This window comes from Callorhinus ursinus, unplaced genomic scaffold (assembly GCF_003265705.2).
Source record: "Callorhinus ursinus isolate GAN/ISIS: 27379988/994484 unplaced genomic scaffold, GSC_fseal_2.0 scaffold12, whole genome shotgun sequence".
In the NCBI taxonomy this organism is placed as follows: Eukaryota; Metazoa; Chordata; class Mammalia; order Carnivora; family Otariidae; genus Callorhinus; species Callorhinus ursinus.
This window is the reverse complement of record NW_027397074.1, coordinates 15,617,929-15,643,692: the sequence shown is the minus strand read 5'-3', so window position 1 is coordinate 15,643,692 and position 25,764 is coordinate 15,617,929. Positions and strand designations below refer to the sequence as shown.

Genomic DNA, 25,764 nt, shown 5'->3' with positions numbered 1-25,764 from the left:
TCTGGTTCCAGACAAGATAAAATAGATGTACTTTCCTTTTGCTAAATACAACTACAAACTCTGGACATTACACATAAAACAAGTATGAGAATATTCTGAAGATGGAGAATAAAAGGAAGACTGGTTAGGGACCTTGGAAGCCCAAAAATGACATAGCAGGTACATTTCCTTGTCTCGTATGTCCCAGACTCTGTGCTAGACACATTAGCAACCTGAAATAGGCTGACCTTCTCCTCCTGAGTGTTGTCAGTTAAATTTAATGGTAGAAACAAAAATTATAACACTCTAATGTGGTTCTAATCTTTTGTAGGGGGATATTTAAAGCCATTATATGTATTTTTCAAGTTTTCTATTTTAATTCCAGTATAGTTAACATACTGTTATATTAGTTTCGGGTGTATAATACAGTGATTCAACAATTCAATACACTACTCAGTGCTCCTCATGATAAGTATACTCTTAATTCCCGTACCACCATTTCCTCTCTGGTAATTAAGCACTTGTTCTCTATAGATAGTTAAAAGTTTTTTTCTTGGTTTATCTCTTTGTTTTTCCTTTGTTCACTTGTTTTCTTTGTTAAATTTCACACGAGTGAAATCATAAAGTATTTGTCTTTCCTCGACTTATTTTTTTTAGCATCATACTCTCTAGCCCCATCCATGTTTTTGCAAATGGCAAGATTTCATTCTTTTGTTTGTTTGTTCGTTTTTGTTAGAGAGAGAGTGATAGCTCAAGTGCAAGTGGGGGCAGGGAGAGGGGCAGAGGGAGAAAGAAAATCTTAAGTAGGCTCCATGCCCAGCGTGGAACCCCTGGCGGGGCTCAATCACACCATGCTGAGATCATGATCTGAGCTGAAATTGAGATGGACGCTTAACCAACTGAACCAACCAGGCACCCTACTTTTTCTTGTGGTTAAATAATAGCCATTATGTGTGCGTGTGTGTGGGGGGGGGTGGCACATTTTTTAAAAGATTTAATTTTTTATTTGTCAGAGAGAGAAATAGAGGGCGAGCACAAGCAGGGGGAGCAGCAGGTAGAGGGAGAGGTAGGCTCCCTGCTGAGCAAGGAGCCCGATGCAGGACTGGATCCCAGGACCCTGGGATCATGACCTGAGCTGAAGGCAGACACTTAACTGACTGAGCCACCCAGGTGTCCCAATATATCACATTTTTCTTATCCATTCATCTATCAATGAACACAGGCTGCTTCCATAATTTGGCTATTGGAAATAATGCTACAATAAGCATAGGGATACACATATCCTTTCAAATTACTGTGTTTGTATTCTTTGGAAAAATACCCAGTAGTGTGATTACTGGATTATAGGGTAGTTCTATTTTTAATTTTTTAAAGCAATTATATTATCAATGGAGGAGAATGAAGGGAAATGAAGAAAGGTATGACTTTTAAATTTAAGACTGGAAATTGATGACATTCATAGACTGTAATAAATTATGGATATACAAAGTAGTACCTGGAGCAACCACTAAAAAATCTATACAAAGAGATGCACTCAAAAACAACATAGACAGACAAAAATGGAATTCCAAAAAACATTCAAGTAACCCACAGGAAGACAAGAAAAGGAAAACAGAGAAATCAAAAACAGAGAAAACAAAACTAAAAAATAAAATGGAAAGCCTACTGTATTTACTGTGTTCTTTCTTGCTTCTTTTATCATCTCATTTCTGCTTGAAGACAGTTCTCTAGCCAGTCTACTGGCAAAAAATTCCTTAGTTCTCCTTGACTTGAGAATGTCTAGATTTTCCCTTTATTACAGAAGGATAATTCTGCTAGATATAGATGTCTGTCTTGGCATTTTTCTCTTAGGAACTGCTTCCATGGTTTCTGATGAGAGATCTGCTGTCATTCAAATTGTTTTTCCCTTACAGACAGGGTGTAATACTTCTGCTACTTTCAACATTTTCTCTTTGTCTTTATTTCTCAAAAGTTTAATTATAATGTGTCTTGGCATGAATTTCTTTGGATTTACACTATGATTCACTCAGTTTTTCAAATCTGTATGTTTACATCTCTTGACAAATTTGGGAATTTTCAGCCATATATTTTTAGCTCATTTTCAGTCCCTTCCTCTTTCTCCTCTCAGAGATACTCTGATGAAAAGAGGGTTAGATCTTTTGTTATAGTCCCACAGGTCCCTGAGGTCTGTTTTTTTTTTTAATCCACCTTTTAATTTTAGATTATTTTTAGTCTTTGTTGTTTAGACTAAAAAATTTCTGTTTGTCTTCTAGTTCATGGATTCTTTTTTTCTAGATTTTATATATTTGACAGAGAGAGACACAGTGAGAGAGGGAACACAAGCAGGGGGAGCGGGAGAGGGAGAAGCAGGCTTCCCACCGAGCGGGGAGCCTGATGTGGGGCTTGATCCCAGGACCCTGGGATCATGACCTGAGCCGAAGGCAGATGCTTAATGACTGAGCCACCCAGGAGCCCCAACGGATTCTTTCCTCTGTCCCCTCCATATTCCTGTTGAGCCTATCCATTGAGTTTTTTATTTTGGTCTTGTACTCTCAGTAACAAAATTTCTATTTGCTTCTTCTTTATATCTTCTATTTCTTTGGTGATGTTATCTACTTTTTCATTTGTTTTAAGCATGTTTGTAACTGCTCACTGAAGCATTTTTATCATGACCAATTTATGATTTTTGTCACTAACACTTAATACCTCTGACATCTCAGTGTTGCTATCTATTGACTGTCTTTTATCATTTGAGATCTTCCTGGTTCTTGGTATGACGAGTGATCTTCAAATGAAACCTGGACATGTTCATATTATAAGTCTCAGGACTTTATTTAAAACTTCTGTTTTCACTGGCTTTCTCTGACAGTTCTAGCAGGAGAAGGGCAGGTGTAGGGGGGCACAACTTCATTACTGCCAAGTGGAGGGAGAAGTCCACTTTTCCCAGTTGGCCTCCACTGACATTTGAGTGTGGGGAGCCCTCACTACTGCTGGGTGGAGGTGGGAGTCCAGGCTTTCTACATGGTCTCCACTGACAATGCACTGGGAGTAGTCTTGTTACTGCTGGGTGATGGTGAAAGACACAAGTCTCCAACAGGTCTCTTCTGACACAGCCTCAGGATGGCAGGGAAATGACCTCTCATTACTGCTGGGTGGGAATGGAATTCCAGGCTCTTCATTAACATAGTGGGGGTGGGAGGTAAAATGGGAAGAGAAGGCTCACCATCAGCCAGGAGGGAAGAAGTCCAAGTTCTCTGCTTGACCCTCTCTGATACCACTCTGATGGTGGTGGTGGGACACTCTGTTATATCTCATGAGGAGGGAATTCTAAGTTCCTCATTTAGCTTTTTCTGGCCTGGGTGGGGGTGGTACCACACTTTTTCTGTGGCATTTGGCTAAAGTAGAGGAGGGAATGTCAAAGTCTTCCTCCTTGGGGCACCTGGTGACTTGATTAAGCATCTGACTCTTGGTTTCAGCACAGGTCATGATCTCGGAGTCATGAGATAGAGCCCTGCATCGGGCTCTGCACTCAGTGTGGAGTCAGCTTGAGATTCTCTCTCCCTCTGCACCTCCTGCTCATGCTCTCTCTCTTTAAAATAAATAAATAAATCTTTTAAAAAATTAAAAATAAAAGTCTTTTGCCTAGCTTTCTGTACCTGATGTTTATAATCTATTGGCTTATCCAGTCTTGGCTATACAAGGCCATCAGAAAATTCAAAGAACCCATCAAGTCATTCCCAAAGTCTTACAGTCCCTAGAAAGTCTCCCTTCTTCTCTCTACCTTTTGGAGTCTTCTTTTATTTGTTTTTTATACTAATGTCCAGGGTTTTAGATATACTTAGTGAGAGAAATAGGGAAAAGTATGTCCCCTTCATCTTTAGGAGTTCTCCTAAATTTCTTTTTTATAGCCAGTTCATCCATCTCTAAAGTGGATGACAAAGGAAATAATACTGTATTTATCCCTAGCAAACTTGTACACAGGCAACTCATCAGAGAACTAACTAAAACATAAAATAAGGAATAGTTCAATTTTTAAAAAACTATGGGATTTGATGGTCTCAATTTCAGTGTGAACCAAAAGTGTGATATGGGAATCAAAATGTCAGTGTAATCTTAAGTTCTGAACTAATACAGAGTTCATCTCTCTGAAGCACTTTACTCAGCTCTTGAGTATCAGATTTTAAGAGCAATACTAATAAACCAGTGATAAACCAGAAGAGTAAGATAGTGGTGGTTCCAGAATGTTGAAGGAAGTAGAGATACATTACCTAGGAAAAAGGGGGACTGAGGAGAAAGGGCTATATAATAGCAATCTTTTAATATTTATTAGGCTCAATACTGAAAAAAGTGGCAGAAAATAGATCAAAGCTACTCAGAGAGGTTGGCTTTATTTATATAAGATTTTTCTAAGAATCAAAACTGCCTCAAAATGTGATGAATTGCTTTACTATCCTAAGTTTCCACACATCAGAAGTATTAAAACAAAGACTGTATGTCCACCAATCACAAATATCGTTGAGTGGATTGCTTCAGGAGAGAACCTAGAATAATTTTTAATGTGCGATTCATGGCACTACCTGAAGTGGTGCTATGGAGTTGTCGGGTGGGGTACAACTTCCGCTGAGCAGGTAAAACGCCCAATTTCCCCAATCTGCTTCAACAAGACATTCCACTTACACACCCAGCATCTATAGTTGCTTTTATTAGGGCAGGTGCAGATGGGGTAGAGAGAAGGATGATACTTTAAAAAAAATAAAAGTCCAAAAATTAGTGAAGATCTGAACTGAGGTCTCTTTGAATTCTATATTTTCTGATTATTAGTTCCTAGTTCTCAGCTATATTCCAGGAAAGTACGATCATCATTTTACTGCATAATAACTGCAAACAGGATTAATGTATGTCATTTTAAAAGTTTCCTTTTCTTCAATTATGGGACTTTTAAAATGAAAAAAGAAATAACTGTTTCGGGGCACCTGGGTGGCTCAGTCATTAAGTGTCTGCCTTTGGCTCAGGTCATGATCTCAGGGTCCTGGGATTGAGCCCCGCATCGGGCTCCCTGCTCGGCGGGAGGCCTGCTTCTCCCTCTCCCACTCCCCCTGCTTGTGTTCCCTCTCTCGCTGTGTCTCTCTCTGTCAAATAAATAAATAAAATCTTTAATAAAAAAAAAAAGAAATAACTGTTTCAAGTTTTCCACATTACCTGTGTCACTAGAGCTTATTTTCTGCCTGGGGGTGGATTTTATCTTTCTCTGAAAAATTTAATATTTAAACTAAATGCCCTTTTATTTAAAAAATAAAAAGTAGCTGGAGAAAAGTATATCTCACAAACCCACAAAGTTATACATTTTAAATTTGTACTTCTATAAAGACAAACACTGGAAAATTAGTTGTTATATACTAAATTTTAGGTGTACTATCAAAATAATCATATAATTTCTCCAAAAATAAAAGCAATTTGCTATGTGCTAGAATACTAAAATAATATATGGAAGTCGGAAGTCTGTAGACACTTGAGTCTTTAAAATACTTCATCTCAAAAGTTAAAGATCATTTCATGACTCATATCTATACTAACCACAGCAACCACATTAGTCAATCTACAGAAACTTTTTTTAAAAGCATATTTTAAATTACTAATTTTACTTAGCGTAAAAAATTAACACAAATTCCACTGTATCATCATTCTTACTGTCTTAGTCACACTAGTGGAATTCTTATCCATAAATCAATTAGGGATTCTATTTTCAACATGGTAGTTCACTGGCTTCTCAGAAATGACACTCACTCTTAAGTATTTCTAAAGGTCTATCATCTAGATTTTGCTGAGGCAGGACTCAGAAGATGGCAGGCTAGTGTGCAGGAGGGGTCCATGTATGTGGTCATGAGTCACTCAGCATGGAAATCTCAACATGGCCTGTTTTCTGCTGACAGCTGCTTATGTATTTTATGAGTGAATCATATGCTAAATAGTATACTGAATTAAGGGAACTGAAGTATTATGATAAAATATTTGTGAACATTAAGGTACACCAAGGTCTACTGTGTTGCATCTGTTTTTTAGTCATGTATTATTTATAAATTTATATGTAAAATTTTTAAATTTTATCACCACACAATATAGTAACCCAGACAGTATCTCAACATACTCTCCTATCCTTTGCTTTTATAAAAACTTATTTTCATATAAAAGGTAACATTAATGGCAGAAAATTTAGGAAATACAGAGCAGCAAAAATAAGAAACATAACTTTTTAAATGCAAAATAACAAACTTTTAACAGAAAAGCATCAGTGATTTTATGGACCTCATTTTAAATTGCAAAAGGTTGACTGAGTCCAGATTTTGTTTTCGTCTGTAATTAAATTCAACCCTTTGTTATAGGCCCACAGGACTGCTCAATGGATTTAAACATCTACGAGTAAAACTTGAGGCTTTCACCATCAAAAAGCATAGAAAATTATCCTTTAGCTTAAATTTGAGATTCTAATAAGTTATATTACCAAAACAGATTACTGATTTGAAACTACCATTAAGATAATAAAGTTAATAAAAGGTTAAGTGAAAACATCTGATGATCAGGTTTCCTTTAGGAAGACAAGATAATGGAATTAATGTAATAAAGTTATTATTTATTACTACTAAGAATTATGCCACATAATGTTTCTTGGTGTTAATCATCTATATTTTACAGGTATTTTTAAAGTAAACATATTTTATAATTCTGAGAGACCACTGCTCCCATCTTACCTTCTAAATTTTAAGAGATTTATCTTTCTAATGTAAATATATTTACTGATTTATTTTAAAACCATAGTTGAGCATATTTTTTTACATACTTCTTTTAACTATTTATGGTGAAAAATTTTTCAAAGATTCCAAAGTTTAATGAAGTAGAGATTAAGCAAACAAACTTAATGCCTGGATGCTTCTTTATAAGTTGGTTAAAATACCATCCAGTAACCTTCAAAGATGGGCTACTGTTTAATTTAAGCTTTCATTTTAATTACTTACAGAAAGTGACTCTGCTCCCTGTATGAGACACTTAATGCACTAACACTTTTAATGCACCCTGGCATAAATTGGAGAAAAGAAATTCATTTCCAGGGACAAAGGATAGGTCAAAAGATTAGGCATTCCAAAATCAGTTTTATGTTTCTCAAGATGAAATATGGCTATTACCTAAATTATACCAGACTGTGTGGATTCTAAAATTTCAAGCTTATAAAAAAGAAAGTTGTTGTGAGACTAAAAATACATTAATTCTGTTACCTTTTAGCCGGTGACTTAGAATCTGTTCCAAAATAGCTGCAAAATTGTTAAATTCAGGAGAAGAATCATCAATTGTCTCAAAGCAGGACCGATCAATCAGGGTCTTCACAGAAAACCTGTGAAAAAAAGAGTTGATTCATTCACTTAAGTAGGAAAAATGGAAAGAAAGCCATCTGGGGAAGTATTATAAAAATACCTTATAAGTATTATATATACTGAAAACTCTACTTATTAAAATTTTCTCTGTGAATAGAAAATTTTACATAAATATCAGGCTTTTAGTTATATATTTACTATCTATTGAACACAATAAGACTTAGGATTAGCTCATTGTCTTCACAGACATTAAAATCAGAATTTAAAAATGACCTAAATTATTAAATCCAAAAACTCAAAAGCTACTATACTGCTTATAAGAAATTTAAGTGTCAGACGCAAATGCTTTTAAGAGTTTGAATACAAAATTGAATGAAACAGGATGCAAGTATGCATGAAGTGTAGATCCAAAGTTTTTATGGGCTTTATAAAAAGGAAAAATTACACATCTGTAGAATGTGCTATATTTTTCCTTCTTATCAGAATGTCCTTTGTCTGTTTTTGACTGTCATAATCAATTTGTTTTCCAAGACAGCTCAAATGCCACCTCTTCAATGAAGAATTATCTTTCTCCACATTCCTAGCACAAGCATTTTGTTTGTACGGACCTTTAAGAGACAATTACAGTTTATCTTACTGCTGTTATCTGTAGTATCTATCTCACTAGAATATAAATTCCTTCAGGGACATACATATAAATGTGCAGAAACATATCTTCTGCACATTTATATCTTCCTCAGCTTCAGCACAGAGGACAATGCCTTGAACACTGTTGTCAGTAAGTACTTGTTGATTTATTAGTAAGCCCCATTTTGAAAGAATAGCAAAGAAACATTTACATGCCCATACCATGACAAGACAAAAAAAAGTTTATGATTGTTGACATGTAACAACATTCATGTCACCGGCATCAAAGTTGGGATGGTTCTGTTCTAAGACAGGACAGTTCTGTCATCTCAAGCAATTGCCTCATGCCATCCTTTATAGTCATACCCTATAAAGGGTGACAAATGAGTGCCTAAGTAAGGACAATCAGTGACGAAGGAAGCAATGGGGAAAACTATGAAAGCTGTTAGTAATTAGAAATGTAAACTATGAAGGAGATAAAGGAGTACAAACTATTTCTTAGGTTTTAGGCTTGTTGGTTATACTATTCAATAGGGACAGAAAATAGAAGAGATAAGTATAAAGGGTAATATAAAGAGATTTGTGTATATGATTACACCTAAAAACTCTACACTAAAAACTCTCTTCATCGCCAATTATAATGTGTAGGGGAATGAAAAAAAAAAACCAGTAAAACACTTATATAGTACACTATGATTTAAAACATTAGAAATACTGAGAATTTAAGGGTTTTCTTTGTAAAAAAAAAAAAAAAATTTACCAACAGTAGTTTGAACAGTGCTTGTGTTCTTACTGTATAACTTAAAGATATGGACCGAGCATATTTTCTATGCCTTGGCAAATTATTCCTTTCTAAGTATGGACCAGTTTCCAACATTTTATCCTTTGCACCTTCAATTGTGAAAATCTGAAAGAGGCCCTATAATGTGAAGTAGCTTGCCAGCACCACTTCTGCTGGGACCTCCTTTTTGTCATAACCACTCTGTTCATTTATATCAATACATTCACCTTCACTAAGTTCCTCTGGCTGCATACCTAAATTCCCTTGAATAGCAGCAGTGTCAGTATTCCCATGATTAACTCTTTCTTCCTTTCTTTTTCAAGATTTGTTTATGTTAGAGAAAGAGAGCACCAGCGGGAGGGGCAGAGGGAGAGAGAATCTCAAGCAGACTCTGCAGAGCTTGATCTCAGGACCCTGAAATCACAACCTGAGCCAAAACCAAGAGTCAGATGTTTAACTGTGCCATCCAGGAGCCCTTGTGATTAACTATTTCTTCTATAATTCCACTTGAGTTCAATTCAAATTTCACTTCCAATGTCAGCACTTTCCATTTCTTCGCCACATTTTCATCTTTGTTGGTCAGTTCACTCTTTCAATTATCCATTTTTGTAAAACATCATGTGGGTTTATCACCAAGACACAAGGAAGCAACACAACTACAGGATTTGATTTCTGTGCATCGACTAATAACACATGAACAGTGACCAATGCTAGGCAGACTTAGAAAAAAGAGATGTGACTGGTCACTGATCATGATGTGCATTTGTTATTAACACAGTGATCTGTAGACTAAGGTGCCAGCAACAAAATTTTATTTTATGCAATTACTCACAGTTCATACATCCCAGTAGTCAAACTCAAACTGTGTTGTTATACGCCTGGTATTAACTGAATTGTAGTAACTGAAATAGTACATATTGGAACTGCGCAAAGTGAGGACTACCCAATTTATTAATTACAAACAGAAAAATTCATTACATGTTAGCATAATAATGTATTTTATAAAATGTCTCTTTTCCAAAACAACAAAAAATTAGCAAAAATAGCACTGTTGTACCTCTTTGTAAATATCTTTAATGTTGTGTTGAACAGAAGAGAATAAATCCTATCTGCTTCTGTATTCAAGCTATTTTAATATTATACACCATGTAGCCTCTGGAAAACTCCACTGCACACTTGTTAAAGAATGGGAACATAAAAGGCAAATACTGTCTTAGAACTATTAAAAAAATAATTTCTGACCTTTTGGACCTCTGAAGGGGTGAGTCCAGGAGCACATTTTGAGAACCACGACCTAAAGCATTCTTAGTATGTAATTAAATAACATTTCTCTTAGAATACTAGTAATTATATATTCTTGAGAGCACTGAGAAAATAATTATTCAAATAATTTTCAGTCTTCTTTGGTCAGGACAAATAACTTTGACAGCGGTGGATTAACGTTCAGTACATGGTACTATCTATAACTACACCTAGGACTCAAAGGTGGAAGCCATTATGTAAAGAAAAAATAAGAACAGCTAAGAAAGAAGCAACACTGATGAAGTGGTCTCTGGTACTTAAAAGATAGTCAAGTTAGATAAATATCAGATGTAATGCATAAATAAATGAATAGAAACAAAAAGAAGATAAACAGATAAACCAGATTAAAAGGGACTTGAAAACTTGTTTTTGTTTCCTATGTCCATCTCACTGGTAATACAGGAGAAAAATGATATGCTGCCATTCCTTAGCAAACCTTTAATAAGAATAAGTAAGTATAATGTTCTTATTCAGTAAGAGATTGAAAAATGTTCCTAAAATGAATAAGCAAAACCCCTAGTTTGGTTTTTGACCTAAATAAAAGGAAACTTTGTAATGTTTTAATCTTTCCCTCCAATCTTCATTAGGTAGGACTCTACAATCACATTCAAGGCAGAAGTAATCTATCGCTTTAAAAAATTATGGCATTTAAGATCATAATGCACATCAGTGAAATGAAGTGAAAATTTTACTTAAAGATAAAAATAACACAGTATTTATTTCATCAAAAAGAGCTAGGTTTAAATGTTCAATTTCTTTTTTTTAAATAGATATTTATTTATTTGACTGAGAGAGAGAGAGAGAGAGAGAGCGCGCGCGCAAGCTGGGGGAGCGGCAGGCAGAGGGAGAAGAAGGCTTCCTGCTGAGCAGGGAGCCCGATGCGGGACTCGATCCCAGGACCCTGGGCTCATGACCTGAGCTGAAGGCAGATACTTAACCGACTGAGCCACCCAGGTGCCCCTGAGTATTGAATTTGTACATATAACAATATGATAAGATTTTAGTCACTAATGTCCTCCAGGAATAATACAAAATCCTAACAAATTATCTACATTGTAAATTATAACAGGAAGAAAGGCCATGGATATTAATACATATATTTTTGTAGCACCAAGAGCCATACATGCATCAGTCAATAGTCAATAAAATACATGCATCTTTTTATCATGTTACCAGTAGCTTATATTCCTACAGAAGACACTGTGTGCATGACAAAAACCTAAAATGGTAAATCTCAGAGTACTAAATTACTTTTAATCCAACACCTGAATAAAAATAAAAACAAAGTCCAAATATCCTAAAGCATACCCTTAGACACAAGTTCTGTTATTTCCAAGCATGAAGATATTTAAGGGTGAGAAAGCATTTTAAATATTTTATTATATGAAGGTTAATAAGGAAAAAAAAGAACGTTTCCTGCCTTTGCTCCATCATTTACATCCTACTCCCCTTCCACCAACACAAACCAAACCTCAGAAGGTAACCTAGTTCCTTAGAATGCATGTTTTACTTCTACGAGCCAAGTCTTCCCACTCAGCACTTAGTTCTCTAGAATCATGCAGCTAGCTCCATCATGCCAAAATAATGAGAATCTTTTCCTCCCTAACACAGTAACTAAGATGTGCTATAAAAACCAAACCTGTAAAAAGAATTTCAATACATCTAAAAAAATATCACACAGATGCTGAGCTATTTCCTGATAATGATGACATTAATATTAGTCATCTATTTCCTGAAGAGGACTGATTTTAAAATAATGAAATGACAATTTGATGAATGTCTAAAAATACCAAATCAAGGCTAAGTAACAGCTTTTACATAAGAATTAAAAATTCAAAAATGTTCATAAAAGGGTTGTATAATTAAGCACAAGTTTTAAAATGTCTCTGTCTAAACAGATTCTCTTTTCCACTTTCAATGCCCAAAGAAAATATTTGTTGGGTCAGAAATAGACAAGAATGATTGTAAATAAAACATTCAAACCTAAGAAAGCATGAACTTCCTTTTTATCTTTGGCAACATACCAAGAAAAATGAGACAGTTACCAAAACTATGTTTAAAAAATCTTCATTACACTACATTAAACTAATTCCACCCATGTCATAGATTTGTAACATAATTTTAACTATAAATAATTAAAAAGTAAAAATGTGCCAACAAAATAAAAAAATTATTACTCTGTTAAACTCTACATTATTGGAAAGAAACTATTAAGAAGTGGAAATCCACGTTTAATATTTAAGGCTCTGCATTAGTAATACATACATATATATTTACATATATGCAGAGTGATCGAGTAGGAAAAAATATATTCCCATTCCCTTACAATAAGCAAACATGCTTCAAAAACCATAAATTTCAGGGTGCCTGGGTGGCTCAGTTGGTTGAGCATCTGACCCAATTTGGGCTCAGGTCATGATCTCAGGGTTGTGAGATGGAGCCCACCTTCGGGCTCTGTGCTGGGTGTGGAGCCTACTTAGGATTCTCTCTCTCTCCCTTTCCCTCTGTCTTCCCCCTACCTCCCGCCACTCTCTCTCCCTCTCAAAAAGACAAAAAAAAAAAAAAAACATAAATTTCACACAGAACAGATTTTTTTTACCTATACCATTAAATCTCTTTACCACAAAATTATATCTGAAGATAACCAAAGTATATAAAAGCATCTAGAATCATCACATTTCAAAACTAAAAGGATTTCAGAAAAGTCATTCATAAGTTGTATTTTTAAGTAGAACATTACTACCCAAATCCTGAGATAGAATTCTTTCCACTATTTCACACCAAAATTACAGAATTCCTTACAAGTTTATTACTGCTAGTAGTCTTTATCAAAGGGGCAGGTAACTATCTTCTGCCATTAATATAATATCCATTATCAATAATCAACAAGGACATGGATGCCTGAAACAGGATACAATTTACCCAAATATAATTCATATCAGTAACTGTAGATAATAGCTTATTTCCTTTCTTATATTTTACACCAGAAACTCAAAAAATCTTTTAGAATCAGAAATTTGCCTTTTTTTAAGTATTATGAAAGTAAGAATTCCCAAAAGTCATGTATATTTCACTCTTTAATTTTTCTATAATTTTAATCTTTTTATAAGAAAAAAATTCTTTACACATATAATTTTAGCAAGAGTCTGCAACTACTACCACAGGCCAAATCCAACCTGTTGCCAGTTTCTATAAATTAAGTTTTATTGGAACACAGGAAAAAAAAAGTCCCAACCAATTTCTCTGAAATGGTAGCCTAAGTCTCTTATTAGTGTTTACTATCTTTAAAATTCTTACCCTATATAAAAATTAAAAGGAGAGAGAAAAGTGTATTTTAAAATATTTTCCTCACCTGTACTGACAAAATTTCTTTTATTTTTCAATTAAGCACCTGTGAAGTGCACGATTTTATTTATTCATTTATTTATTTTTATCACGTTCAGTTAGCCAACACACTACATCAAAAACTAATAATGTACTATATGTTGACAAAATTTCTTTTAAAGAGAATTGTTAACCTAAGTACTTTAAGGATAAGATACCATATAATTAACATCTTGTATTGCTATATAAGCAGACTGATGGCAACAGATTTCCCAACATGAAAAATAACATTAGTGTAGTATCTTAAAAAAAAAAAGGATAAGACAAAATTTTCCAAAAAAATAAACATCGAAAATTAGAAAGCTATCAAACCAAGAGAACTTCCCATCTTAACATAAATTAACTCATTAAATCTCTTACATGAAAGAACTCCCAATTAAAATCATTTTAATAAAGAATACTTTATACCCTTGGACCACATATCCTTCTGGAATCCAAATGCTCTTTATCCAATAACAGACGAAAATATTCAAGTAACATATTTTAACATTGGTAAACTATCTAGTAAACTAGATACTCACAGCAGCAATACAGCAATAGGAAGAACTGGGGCTTTAATATCAGAAGGCCTTGGATTCACACCTGGCTCTGCTGTTATCCATTCCTGTCAAGACACTTAACCTCTCTGAACCTCACTTTCCTCAGTAATCAATTACCAAATTATTGTGAAGATTAAAAGAGATAGCATACATAAAGTATTTAATTTTTAACTTACACAAAAATTACTAAGTGTTAGCACATATCCTCTTGCTTTTTAGAGCATCAGCATTTCACTGAATAACATCTAAGCACAGAAAAAGAGGCAAGAACTTCAAGTGTCTGTATGTAAACTGATTTTCTAAAGGACTTAATAGGTAGCAATCATGGTTTATGAACACCAGAAATGCTAAGAAAATGAAGGTTCCCATTTTCTGATTCTATGGCTCAAATACAAACACATATACCCACACGCGATTTAGAACCAGTTCATATGTAGCCACAGACACTGAAGGAAGCACATAAGGAGAAAGCATAGGTTTTGAAATCATATATATTTGGGTTTGAATTCTGGCAATGTTAGGCTTAACTATAAAATAAATCTGATTGAAATAGAAATTGCTTCAATTAAAGAATTTTCATTACTAGTCATAAATGTTCATCTAATATTTTTCTTCCAAAAAGCATATTCTGCATGTATGACATAAATTAATATATTTTCCTCAGATGTTAAACACAGATGTTTTATGTTTTTAATTTTATTAAAATTTTAACATATATATGTGTGTGTGTATATATATAAAGTTTTTACTTATTTGTGAGAAAGAGAAAAAGAGCACAAGCAGGGGGAGCTGCAAGTAGAGCAGGCAGAGGGAGAAGCAGGCTCCCCACTGAGCAAGGAGCCTGATGCAGGACTCAAACTAAAACTCTAATATCATTAGAGATTAATCATTAGGGTGACTTTTAAAAAATAAGTGATGATGATTCTTCAATTCAACCTTCAACCTTATTTTGGAAATGGTCATCCACTACTATTATTCTTCAGTAGTTATAATTACCTCATTTGATAAACGTGCCTACTATGTACTAAATGCTGGAAATAAACTAGATGCTGAATAAACTATGATTCCAGTGTTTGAGAAATTCACATTCTAGTAAAAGACAAAATGATAATTAGATTACAGCATAACTGGTGCTATATTTATTTATATAAGCTATTCCAGAAAAGACTTCAGATTGCTTATGGGAGCATATAAAATACCATCAGTTGGCTGTATAAATTAAAACTGGGGAAGATGAAAAATGTGGGAACAGACTAAGGAGGATGGAGTAAATGGTGGTAGACCAATGCTCCCACAGAGTACAGCTAGAAAAACTGGGAGAAGGGGGAGGAATTACAGAAATCATATGTTTGAAGCCTGCAGAGAGAGAGTGGCTGAACAGTATGAATTAGAGAGGTAAAGACTCCAGAAAGAGGAAAGCTCAAAAATCAGTGGGCTGCTATAGTTGGCTTTTACCCAGGAATGTCCGCCAATTCTGAGTGTGGCAGGGTCTAACTCCCACAAAAGGCTGCTAGCAGGGAACAGAAAAACCAGGAAAGCTTTTGAAGGAGACCTCGGAAGGCCTCAAACACCTTCTTGTCATCAGAAGACTAAAATCCTAATCAGAAAGCCTCTGATTAACAGAATAAAGCATCTGGTAGTTCCAGAAGACAAAATAATTGTTTAGGACTACCAGAGAAAGGGTGCTGAAAAATATACCAAACATAGTTTGAAAACCCTGGATGGTCAGCGGCAAATGAAAGGCTGAGCAAGACTTCCCAGGGTTGATATCTAGCCTGGATTTGGCACCATCCCTGACTAGATGAAGGTGATCAGCTACCACTCTATCTTCCTGAGGAAGATAACATTAGTAAAGAAAGTGAGCATTACCCTATATTATGAGCCATGGGCACTAGTATGCTTCTGACCACATTTTCTTCAAATTGACAGGTGCACTCCACCTGTTTACTCCTCTGTGGTCTTTTTCTACTATATGTTATGTTTTAACATAACACTTTTGACATAATGGTTGACAAAAGGGTAAGTACAATAGCACTCAGAGAACAACAAAAGTCCTGAAAAAAATTTCATATATACTATCTGGCATTCAATTAAAAAAATCTAGATGTGCCAAAAAATAAGACTACATGACAAAAAGAGGAAGAGAGAAAACACAATAAAAAGATGTAAGATGATACAAATATTCTAAATTAGTGATAAGAACTTTAAGGTAACTATGATTAATATGACCTAGGGAAGACAGGAAAAGATGGATATAGATAAAAAGATATGTATTTTTATAAGAGGATTAGTCTATTAAAAAAGAATCAAATAAAAATTCTAAAACCATCTGAAATTAAAACTCATTTAATTTACTCAGTAGATGAGAAACAGAAGACAAGATTAATGAAAAGGAAAAGAAGTCAATAGAATATATATAAAGTGAAGCAGAGAGAGAATAAAGAAGAGCCGATACAGAAAAGAAAGAACATAAGTCAAAGTGGAGCCTGGTAAAATTTAACACTCATGTAATTGGAGTGTAAAAAGATAATAGCCAAAATTTTTCCAAATCTGATGGAAGAACAGCGACAAGGGTAAATATGTAGGTAAATGCAAATGTGTATTGCCTGAATATCAAGTATAAAATACAGCAATAAAAGAATCTTGCAGAATTTAAAATATATGTAGACTTAAAATGTCCAAGATGAGAAGGAATAAATGGTTCTAACACTACTGGGGAAGCAGTTGGAGTTAAATTTATGTTACACTGTGATAAATCAAGCGTAACTGCAAAAGGATAGGAATCTAACATATATACAGAACAAGAAAAAAATTTATGACTAACAAGTTCATTGAGAGAAAAACTGGAATAGTGGAATAAATAAAAAATACTGATTTATAAGAAGGCAAGGAAAGAGAAAAAAATAAACATAAAACAAAGAGTAAAATGGGAGCTATAAACCCAAACACAGTAACATTAAATGTAAATGGGCTAAATACTCTAAATAAAAGATTAGATAAAACCCCAAACTCAATTCTATCCTGCCTACAAGAGACACTTCAAATTCAAGGACAAAAAGATTAAAAGTTAAGGATGGAAAAAGATACACCATACAAATATTAACTGAAAGAAAGCTGTTTTAACTATATTAATAGCAGACAAAATAAACTCTAAGGCAGTAAAAGTATTAGAGATAAAGAAAGACATTTCAAGGTGACAAAGGAATCCAACCCCTATGAAGGATCACAATTCTTTTTCTTTTTTAAAGATTTATTTATTTGAAAGAGAACATGAGCAGGAGGGGCAGAGGGAGAGAGAATCTGAAGGAGAGCTGGATGCAGGGCTTGATCTCATGAGCCTGAGATCACGACCTGAGCTGAAACCAAGAGTCGGATGTTTAACCGACTGCACCACCCAGGCGCCCCAAGAGATCACAATTCTAAATCTGCACACACCCAGTAATAAAGCAACAAAATATTGAAAGCAAAAATGACAGAACTAAAGGATGAAATAGACAAAGACACACTCAAAGACAGACTTTAACACATCTCTCTCAAAATTAGATACAGTAGGCATATAAAAAACTAGTAAGGATAAAGAAAATATGAATAACACAACATACTTAGATACAACTAACATAGACAGAACATGCAACCAATGACAGAATACATATATATTGTTCAAATGTACATGAAATATTTATCAAAATTAACCATATGCTATATCATAAAGCAAGCATAAACAAAATTTCAAAAGTCTGAAATCTTTCAGAGTATGTTCTCTATAAGTATAGTGGAATCAAGTTAAAAATCAATATCTAAAAATAACTAGAAAATCCTCCACTGTTTGAAAGTTAAATAATAAATTTTTAAATAACCCATGAGTCAAAGAAATCCCAACAGAAATTAGAAAACATTTTAAACTAATTAATAATAAAGATATAACATCTCAAATCTTGTGAACAATCTCCAAATAATGCCAAACAGGGGCATCTGTAGATTTAAAAGGCATATATTAGAAAATGAAGAAAGGCTGAAGAACAATTATCCAAATTCCCATCTCAAGAAGTTAGAAAAAGAACAGGAACTTAAAGTCAAAGAAATAATAAAGAAACCAATGGGTTAAGAAATAAATGTATGGCAGAGAAAATGAACAAAGCCAAAAGTTGACTTTTGAAAAGACACATAAAATTCATAAACTCCTGGCCAGAAAAAAATGGAAAAAACAGAGATTAGCAATATCAGTAAAGAAAATGGAAAATTACTATAACTTTTTTAAACAATAAAAAGATATTAAGATGATATTTGAAAGATCTTAAGAATAAGTTTGGTAATATACATGAAAAACTCACTGAAGCCTGATTTGAGAAGAAACAGGAAATCTGAATTGTACAGTGTCTATTAAATAAATTGAATCTGTTACTAAAAGACTTCCCACAAAGACAATTAGCAGTTCAGATTTCTTCCCTGGTGAATTCTTTCAAAAGTTTAAGAAAGAAATAATCTAATGTTATACAAATTCTTCTACTGAAGAGTTATTTCCCAACTTGCTTTATAAGGTCGGATAATCTTTATGACAAAACTAAACAAGGACACTGTAAGAAAGAACAATTACAGATAAATCTCTTCCATGAATATATATGTGAAAATCCCAAATGGAATAATAACTCATTGAATGCAAAGATCTGTAAAAAGGATAATACAGTACAACTGTTTTTATTCCAGAGTAGTTTAACCTTCAAAAGTCAATCAATATAATTCACTACATAAATAGAAAGAAAAGGGAGATAAATTATGTTTATTTTGATAGACAGAAAAAAACATTTGATTGCAAACATCTACCTCATGGTAAAAATTTTTTTTAATTTTATATTAATATGTTATGTTAGTCACCGTATAGTACAGCATTAGGTTTTGATGTAGTGTTCCATGATTCATTGTTTTCATATAACACCCAGTGCTCCATGCAATACATGCCCTTAATACCCGTCACCCGGCTACCCCATCCCCTCACCCCCTTCCCCTCTAAAACCCTCAGTTTGTTTCTCAGAGTCCATAGTCACGGTAAAATGTTTTCTGCAATACTCTGGTCCTAGCCAGTGCAGTAACACAAGAAAACAAAGGCATGAAGTTTTAAATAAGTAGATGACATGACTGTATTCAGAGTTTAAAAAAATAAAAAACTGCAGAAAATCTATTAGAATTAATAAGTAAATCTGGTAAGATTACTACAAGACAAATATTTTAAAAGGTTGATTTTATGTCTATATATCAGCAAAAAAAGAAAATAATAAAATTTAATGTTACAATATAAAAATATAAAAGAATAAGTTTAAAAAGGGATGAATATATACATTCCCAACTAGAAACACTTTTGAGAAAAACTTCAGAATATTTAAATACATGAAAGGTAATGTTCTTTTTCTTGACCTGAGTGTTAGTTACAATGTAGTGTCCTCTTCACAAAAATTCACCGACCTGTACACTTACGCTATGTGCGCTTTCTGTATACAGATTATAAATCAATAATAATTTATATGAAAAATGTGGAAACAAAGTAGAGCTAAGAATAATGCTAAATGCATTACTCCCACGTTCTATGTATCTTTTAGAGCTTGGCCACAAATTTAACACTAAAATTTCTAAAGCTGTATAAGAAAAAAGAAGTTGTCAGTTACACATTTGTGTCCAGTCCAAATGCCTAGAGATACAATTCTTGGCACTAAAATAAGACAGCTATTTCTCATAGAAATCTTCACAAAATGATATGACATGATAAACAACGTCCCTGACAACAACTTCAAGACCTTCTGTGACGGTTTTTTCTGATGACACACAATATAGGCTGATGGAAACTTACCAAGGCATAATTGTGAAAAAGCAACTGGTGATAGGAGTGTGTGAAGCAATGCTGTCTACATACCCAGCTGCTTTGTGATCATGTGGATCAGCTCCGATATGTATCTCCTAAACTTGTAAGACTGAATACATGAGTGGATAAGCGTCACATATTCCCCCTTGAATATCTAATCTTTCATCTGAGCTTCTGACATTTATCAATCAGCAGTGAAGTTAAGATAAGCAGTGAAGTTGGGGCGCCTGGGTGGCTCAGTCGTTGGGCATCTGCCTTTGGCTCAGGTCATGATCCCAGGGTTCTGGGATGGAGCCCCACATTGGGCTCCCTGCTCCACGGGAAGCCTGCCTCTCCCTCTCCAACTCCCCCTGCTTGTGTTCCCTCTCTCGCTGTGTCTCTCTCTGTCAAATAAATAAATAAAATCTTAAAAAAAAAAAAAGATAAGCAATGAAGTTAAGATAAGCAGGGAAGGGGCGCGGGGGTGGCTCAGTTGGTTAAGCAACTGCCTTCAGCTCAGGTCATGATCCTGCAGTCCCAGGATGGAGTCAGGGAGTCTGCTGCTCCCTCTGACCCTCTGCCTTCTTGTGTGCTCTCTCTCTCATTCTCTCTCTCAAATAAATAAAATCTTTAAAAGATAAGCAGGGAAGTTACATGTGTGGAGGACAGCTATGCTCCCTAAGTTGAGTATGAACCCATTTTAGCTAGGGGAAGAGATAATGACCTTTTATGAATGCTGAGAAGCTTATCCAGGACTAATAGCTGAAAAGATGATCATGCTACCTCCATCATGAATACCTACTATCAGAGCTCTTAACAATTCTTAGAAATGATACTGAACCTGCTCCAAAAGAATACAACTGAAAATGTTGATCAAAGACCAAACCCAAAGTTCTGCCACACAGAGCATGACTAAAAGAGCTTTAGCTAAAAATAGAATCACTGTAGCCAAGGTATGAACAGTCTCATGAGGCATACCCAAGCAAATAGTACAAGGAAAGTAAGTCACTCAATTTGAAGTTCTTTAAAGGATCACACTGCCAATCATACTAACGTTTTCCTTATCTGCAGTTCACCCACTAAGTTCAAACATAGGAAGAGACATTTTTTCTAATTATTCATCAACTAAAATGTTAAGTTCAGAGTGCTAAAGCTCACTTATTTAACCGAGGCCTCTGGTTGCTTTTTTTTTTTTTTTTTTAACACATGATAAATTTACTTATCCGCTTTCCTAGTTCACAGCCAATTATAATAAGCACATGAGGATAGGAAGCACAAAGGAAAGAGCTGCTAGAAACAGGCAGAGTTGTAAGAAACACAGATAACTTGGTGGGAAGCAATAGTAGAATGCAAAAGCAGACAAAAAACTTTAAACACACAATCTTCTGGGGCCATGCTGCAAAAAGCTCTATGCATCTCAAGAGTCCTCAAGGACAGCCACTGCATAGGACAATTCACAGAACCAGATTCAGAGTGAAATCCTCAATAAAGATTCTATTATTCTTTACAGAGTCTTTTTAAAGAAGGTAGGGAAATATGAAATCCATTTTTAAAAGTGATTCACCCAAAATGTTTTAAATATTAATATTTATTGTGGCTTAAATTTAAACACTTAAATTATAAGCTTCAGTTATACAGAAGATTGCACTCCACAACTAATGCTGAGTAGAGCACTATAGTTGATGGGAGAATTTTAAGCTTAACTCAAACATTAGTAACATGGAAAATAGAAGCACCTCATTTCCTGACTACACTGGAAAAATAAGGCCCTATTGTTACTTGAAATAACATTCAAATTATGAAATAATATCTTCACCTACAGAAAACCAAGAATAACTACGTACATCTTATTAGAAGTACTTTAATTTTGAAAACCATCATTTGTCTCCACTCATCACACTTTCTCCTTAAGTGGCTCTTGTTAATCCTTTCTATCCACAAGACAGGAAAATTATGACTGTGAGGAGTTTCTCTTAAGGAATTGATTGTAAAAGTTAAACAAATGTTATATTAAAATCTGATTATGCATATAAAAACTATATACTTTAATAACTTTCTCATAAACCAATGTTGACCTACAGAAAGAGACTTTCCATTTTAATTCTTTGTCAACAGAAGTAAAAGCAAAAGAATATGTAAGTTTTTCAATAAAATGTGAAGCTTAAAAATGACAGAAAAATGACTAATAATGCACCTGGTTTTCTATAGATGAAAAATAGAGATTTAAAAAAGACTGCAGGACTTTAAAAAATTAATTTTTCAAAATTCTAAACGGTAAAGAATATGCAGGGAAAATACTAGTTGGTACAAAGAGCCAAAATCAGTCTATGAATATTTTGGAGTTGAATGTGGAATATTTAGAGGCCTCAATGACTTTCTCTCCTCACTACTTTCTTTCCACCACAATCTGTAAAAGGCATGATAAAATAGTACTAAGTACCATACAAGTATTTTTAAGGCTACAATACATAAATGTTCAATAGAACAAAAACAAGAGACAAAAGAATTACATACATAATCACAATGAATCGAAATTCAATTCAATTCAGGTCCTGACTCTCTTACCTAACCCAGCAACCCACTTCAAAAGTTCCACACCATAACAATACTGTTCTTGTACAAGACTTTATGCCTAAAGAATTGCTTAGTTACATAATAAGGCTTTAAAACTAAGCTGAAAATATGCCTAAGTTGTGTAAGGGATAAAGAAAAGCATTATATCACATAAATATTATAGATACAGTAGAATGATATGAGGTGGTTGGGGGGGTATTTTGTTTTGATTTGCATTGGTAAATTATTCACAAGTTTTCTAGAGCATCAGTAGGGAAACATAAAATGGGAGGCAAAGTTCAAAATGTTTTTCTTTAGAGGGAAAAAGGCACATACCTCATCTAGCTACCATTAAATATATGTCTACCATTACCCTGCTCATATTTGGGGAAATTCAAAAGAAAATATCAACACATTTTATTTGAAGTCTATTATTAGTTTTAGGGCTGTTATTGAAGGTTACTAATGATGTAGGCTAAGATGATTTTACAGATGTGAAAACTAGATAATGAGATGTTTGCATGGCTTGTTAAAGGACACAGAACTCGTTAACGACAAAGTAAACTTAGAACTCAAACTAAACCAACTTCTTCACAACTTAAATATCAAATCACCTCTAACTTGATATATAAAAATTAAAAAATGAATTCATTAAGAGACAAGGGTAAGATACCACAATTTGGTAACTCTGAAAGGCAAAGAAACATAAATGCACAAATATTGATTTGTTCAGGCAGAGCTACTTAAAACATACAAATGGCCTAGAATGACTTTTTTTCCAAAAAGTAAAAGCCTTTTAGACAAAGCCTATCAAACAGATCCCATTACTATTGAGATGGATGATAATTTATATAAATCACCAACTCTTCGTACATGAAGAACAGCCTTAGTAGTAAATCCAAATACACACGTTGAAATCTAAGCCAGAAATTGAAATTTATTTTAGTTATAACACTAAATTTATGTGTAAATTATACCTGAGGTCAGCACTTATATTCATTTTGCAATAGAAAATAATTATTCAAATAAAATTAATGAAAATACAGCAAGCCCGGACAGCTGTCCACACAAATCAGTGTGATATGACTGAAATTTCTTAAACATAACTTAAAATGTTATTTAAATAAGGTTGAGATACAAGTCCTTTCTTCTGGCCTGCCTCAGATGAGGGAGCAGATGAACATCAAGTAACCCAAAATCAGCCAGGACAAAAATGGAGAAGCAAGAGTACCCACCCTGAAATTATTCATTCAATAAATATTTGTTGAGCATTGGATGCTATAGTGTGAAGAATTAAAAAAAAATTAAAAAGACAATTGAGCAAAAAACTGTCCTATGAAGTTTAACTGTGAGGGAGCTTTTATGAAATATATTACCCCAAGAATGCTGGATCCTGCTTGAGATGATCATCTTTTTAAAAAAATAAAATAATAATCTTTAATATATGTAAAATAAATCAGGTTTGATTATTGTTCTCTTTTCCTAACCTAAAAAAGGAAGATTTGCCTGGATTTAAAAAAATTTAATACCTGTCTTCCTCAAAAGGTTGCATCCTAGACAGCCCAAGTGGTAAATTAAACCAAGTCCACATTATTTTATTGTCTACAGCTCAAAGTGCCATACAGTTAGGGAGGCAGGTCTTCCTGCTATTTAGGCAAACATCTGTAATGGTCCAGGTTAAAAAAAAAACAAAAAGTCACTCAAAGTTATTGAATATAACTCCTAGCATAAATATCTGTGTGCTGCGACAGACGCTTGACACATTTTTACACAAGAAGAAATACACAGAAATGGAAAAGGAGGAAAAGGTGTCATTTCTTAATTATTAGAGGATAACCGATGGTTGCTGCTGAGGTGTTTGGTGAAAAATCAGTTATTTCTGAATACAGATACTAATTATTCCCTTTATGTTTCTATATTTCCTAGAGTAAAGGAATACTACATTTATAATTAGAAACTCTTTAAGGAAAGGCAGACTTGGAATAAAACATTGACACGAAGACTAGGTATCCTCCACAAGTCCCACTCTTTATAACAACTGCAGAAACTGCACTAGCTCTGCAATTTAAAAGTGGAGAGAAAACACACACACACACACACACACACACACACACACAAGGCAGGCTTGTAGTAGACACTCAATACTGGTGGAATGAAATAACTGAATATATGCGTAAACAAGCCAAAAGAAAAACAAAATGCATTCTAATTTTGAAACAACACAGTAACGACTTTACCAAAAGCTGGCTGACAGCTTAACGAGCCCTAAATGAAAGAGCTTTTCCTTTCTGTCCTCCTCTCTTACTCTGACACTAGAAGACACATTCAAAACAAATCCTCCCCCAGCCCCGCCCCAAGCCTTATCCTCGCTCGTCTCTGAAACTGTCGGAAAGTCCGGGGCCTCGCGGTGCCCAGACCCCGGCCCCTCTGAGGGCGCTTGCGCCCGCGGACACGCCTGGTGCGGCAAAGCCTGGGACCACGGGCCCCCCAGTCTGCGGGACCCCCGGGGACTCGCGCCCTCAGCTCTCAGCCCTCGGCGCCGGCGGCCCCCTCCCCTCGCTGCGAGCTGCGGGCCGAGCCGTACCTGCACACCGTGATGAGGTTCCTCCTCTCCACCGCAGCATTGCGGGCGCTCAGGCTCTTCTTGCCGCCGCCGCCGCCCCCGCTGCGGCTCCCGCTCAGGCCCCCCAGGCTCCGGGAGGCCATGGCGGGCTGACCCCCTCACCCCTTTTGTCTGCTGCGACCCCTCCCGCCCCCACACCTGCTCCCCAATGCGCTCGCTCGTTTTGCGACCGTGGGGGCACTGGAGGGTCGTGGGGCAAGAAGCGGGGACCGACGGAGGGTGTGGAAGACCGCGGGGGAACTCGTACCGAGGCACTGACGGCTCGCGCTCCGTACCCAAGCTCCACACACACACACAGACACACACTCACACACACTCACGCGCACACAGGCACGCACCTCCCCCGCCCTCGCGCGCGCCGCCGACCGCAGGGCGGTGCGTGCGGGGCGGTGTCGGGCGCTCCCCTGCTTCCCGAGAGATCTCGGCTGCCAGCACGCGCGCGTGCCCGCCGGCCCGCACGCCCTACCACCTGCCTTCGGCCGCCACTCGCGCCCCAGGCGCGACTGCTGCGGTGAGGCCACGGGCCTCGCGCGCGCAGCCCCGCCCTCCCTGCACCTATCAGGCCAACGCAGTCCACCTGGAGCCAATCGCGGCACGCGAGGGGCGGGGCCGGCCGCGTGGCTCCTTAAAGTAACGTGCTCGAGCACCGCCCCGGCGCGTGGGCAGCTGTCAAGACGCCGGGCTCGCGCTCGCAGCCCGCGTGCCGCAGGCAGCCGGCACGCAGCGGAGCAGCGCTGCAGTTTGCACGGGGATTGTGGGATGCGTGGCGCGGGAGAGCTCCG

At 35.8% G+C, this 25,764-nt stretch overlaps 1 protein-coding gene across 5 annotated transcripts in view; it reads right to left on the bottom strand.

The window, feature by feature from the left end:
* RUNDC3B (RUN domain containing 3B) overlaps positions 1 to 25,474 on the bottom strand; it is a 126,705-nt gene extending 101,231 nt beyond the window's left edge. For all 5 annotated transcript variants that reach the window (XM_025872825.2, XM_073898750.1, XM_073898749.1 and 2 more), the window contains exons 1-2: positions 24,944 to 25,474; positions 7,248 to 7,363 (exon numbers count right to left, since the gene is read on the bottom strand). In XM_025872825.2, coding sequence (XP_025728610.1) covers positions 7,248 to 7,363; positions 24,944 to 25,065 — 238 coding nt within the window. In that variant the 5' untranslated portion in view covers positions 25,066 to 25,474. The remainder of the gene's footprint in view (positions 1 to 7,247; positions 7,364 to 24,943) is intronic.
* Positions 25,475 to 25,764: the final 290 nt, after the last annotated feature.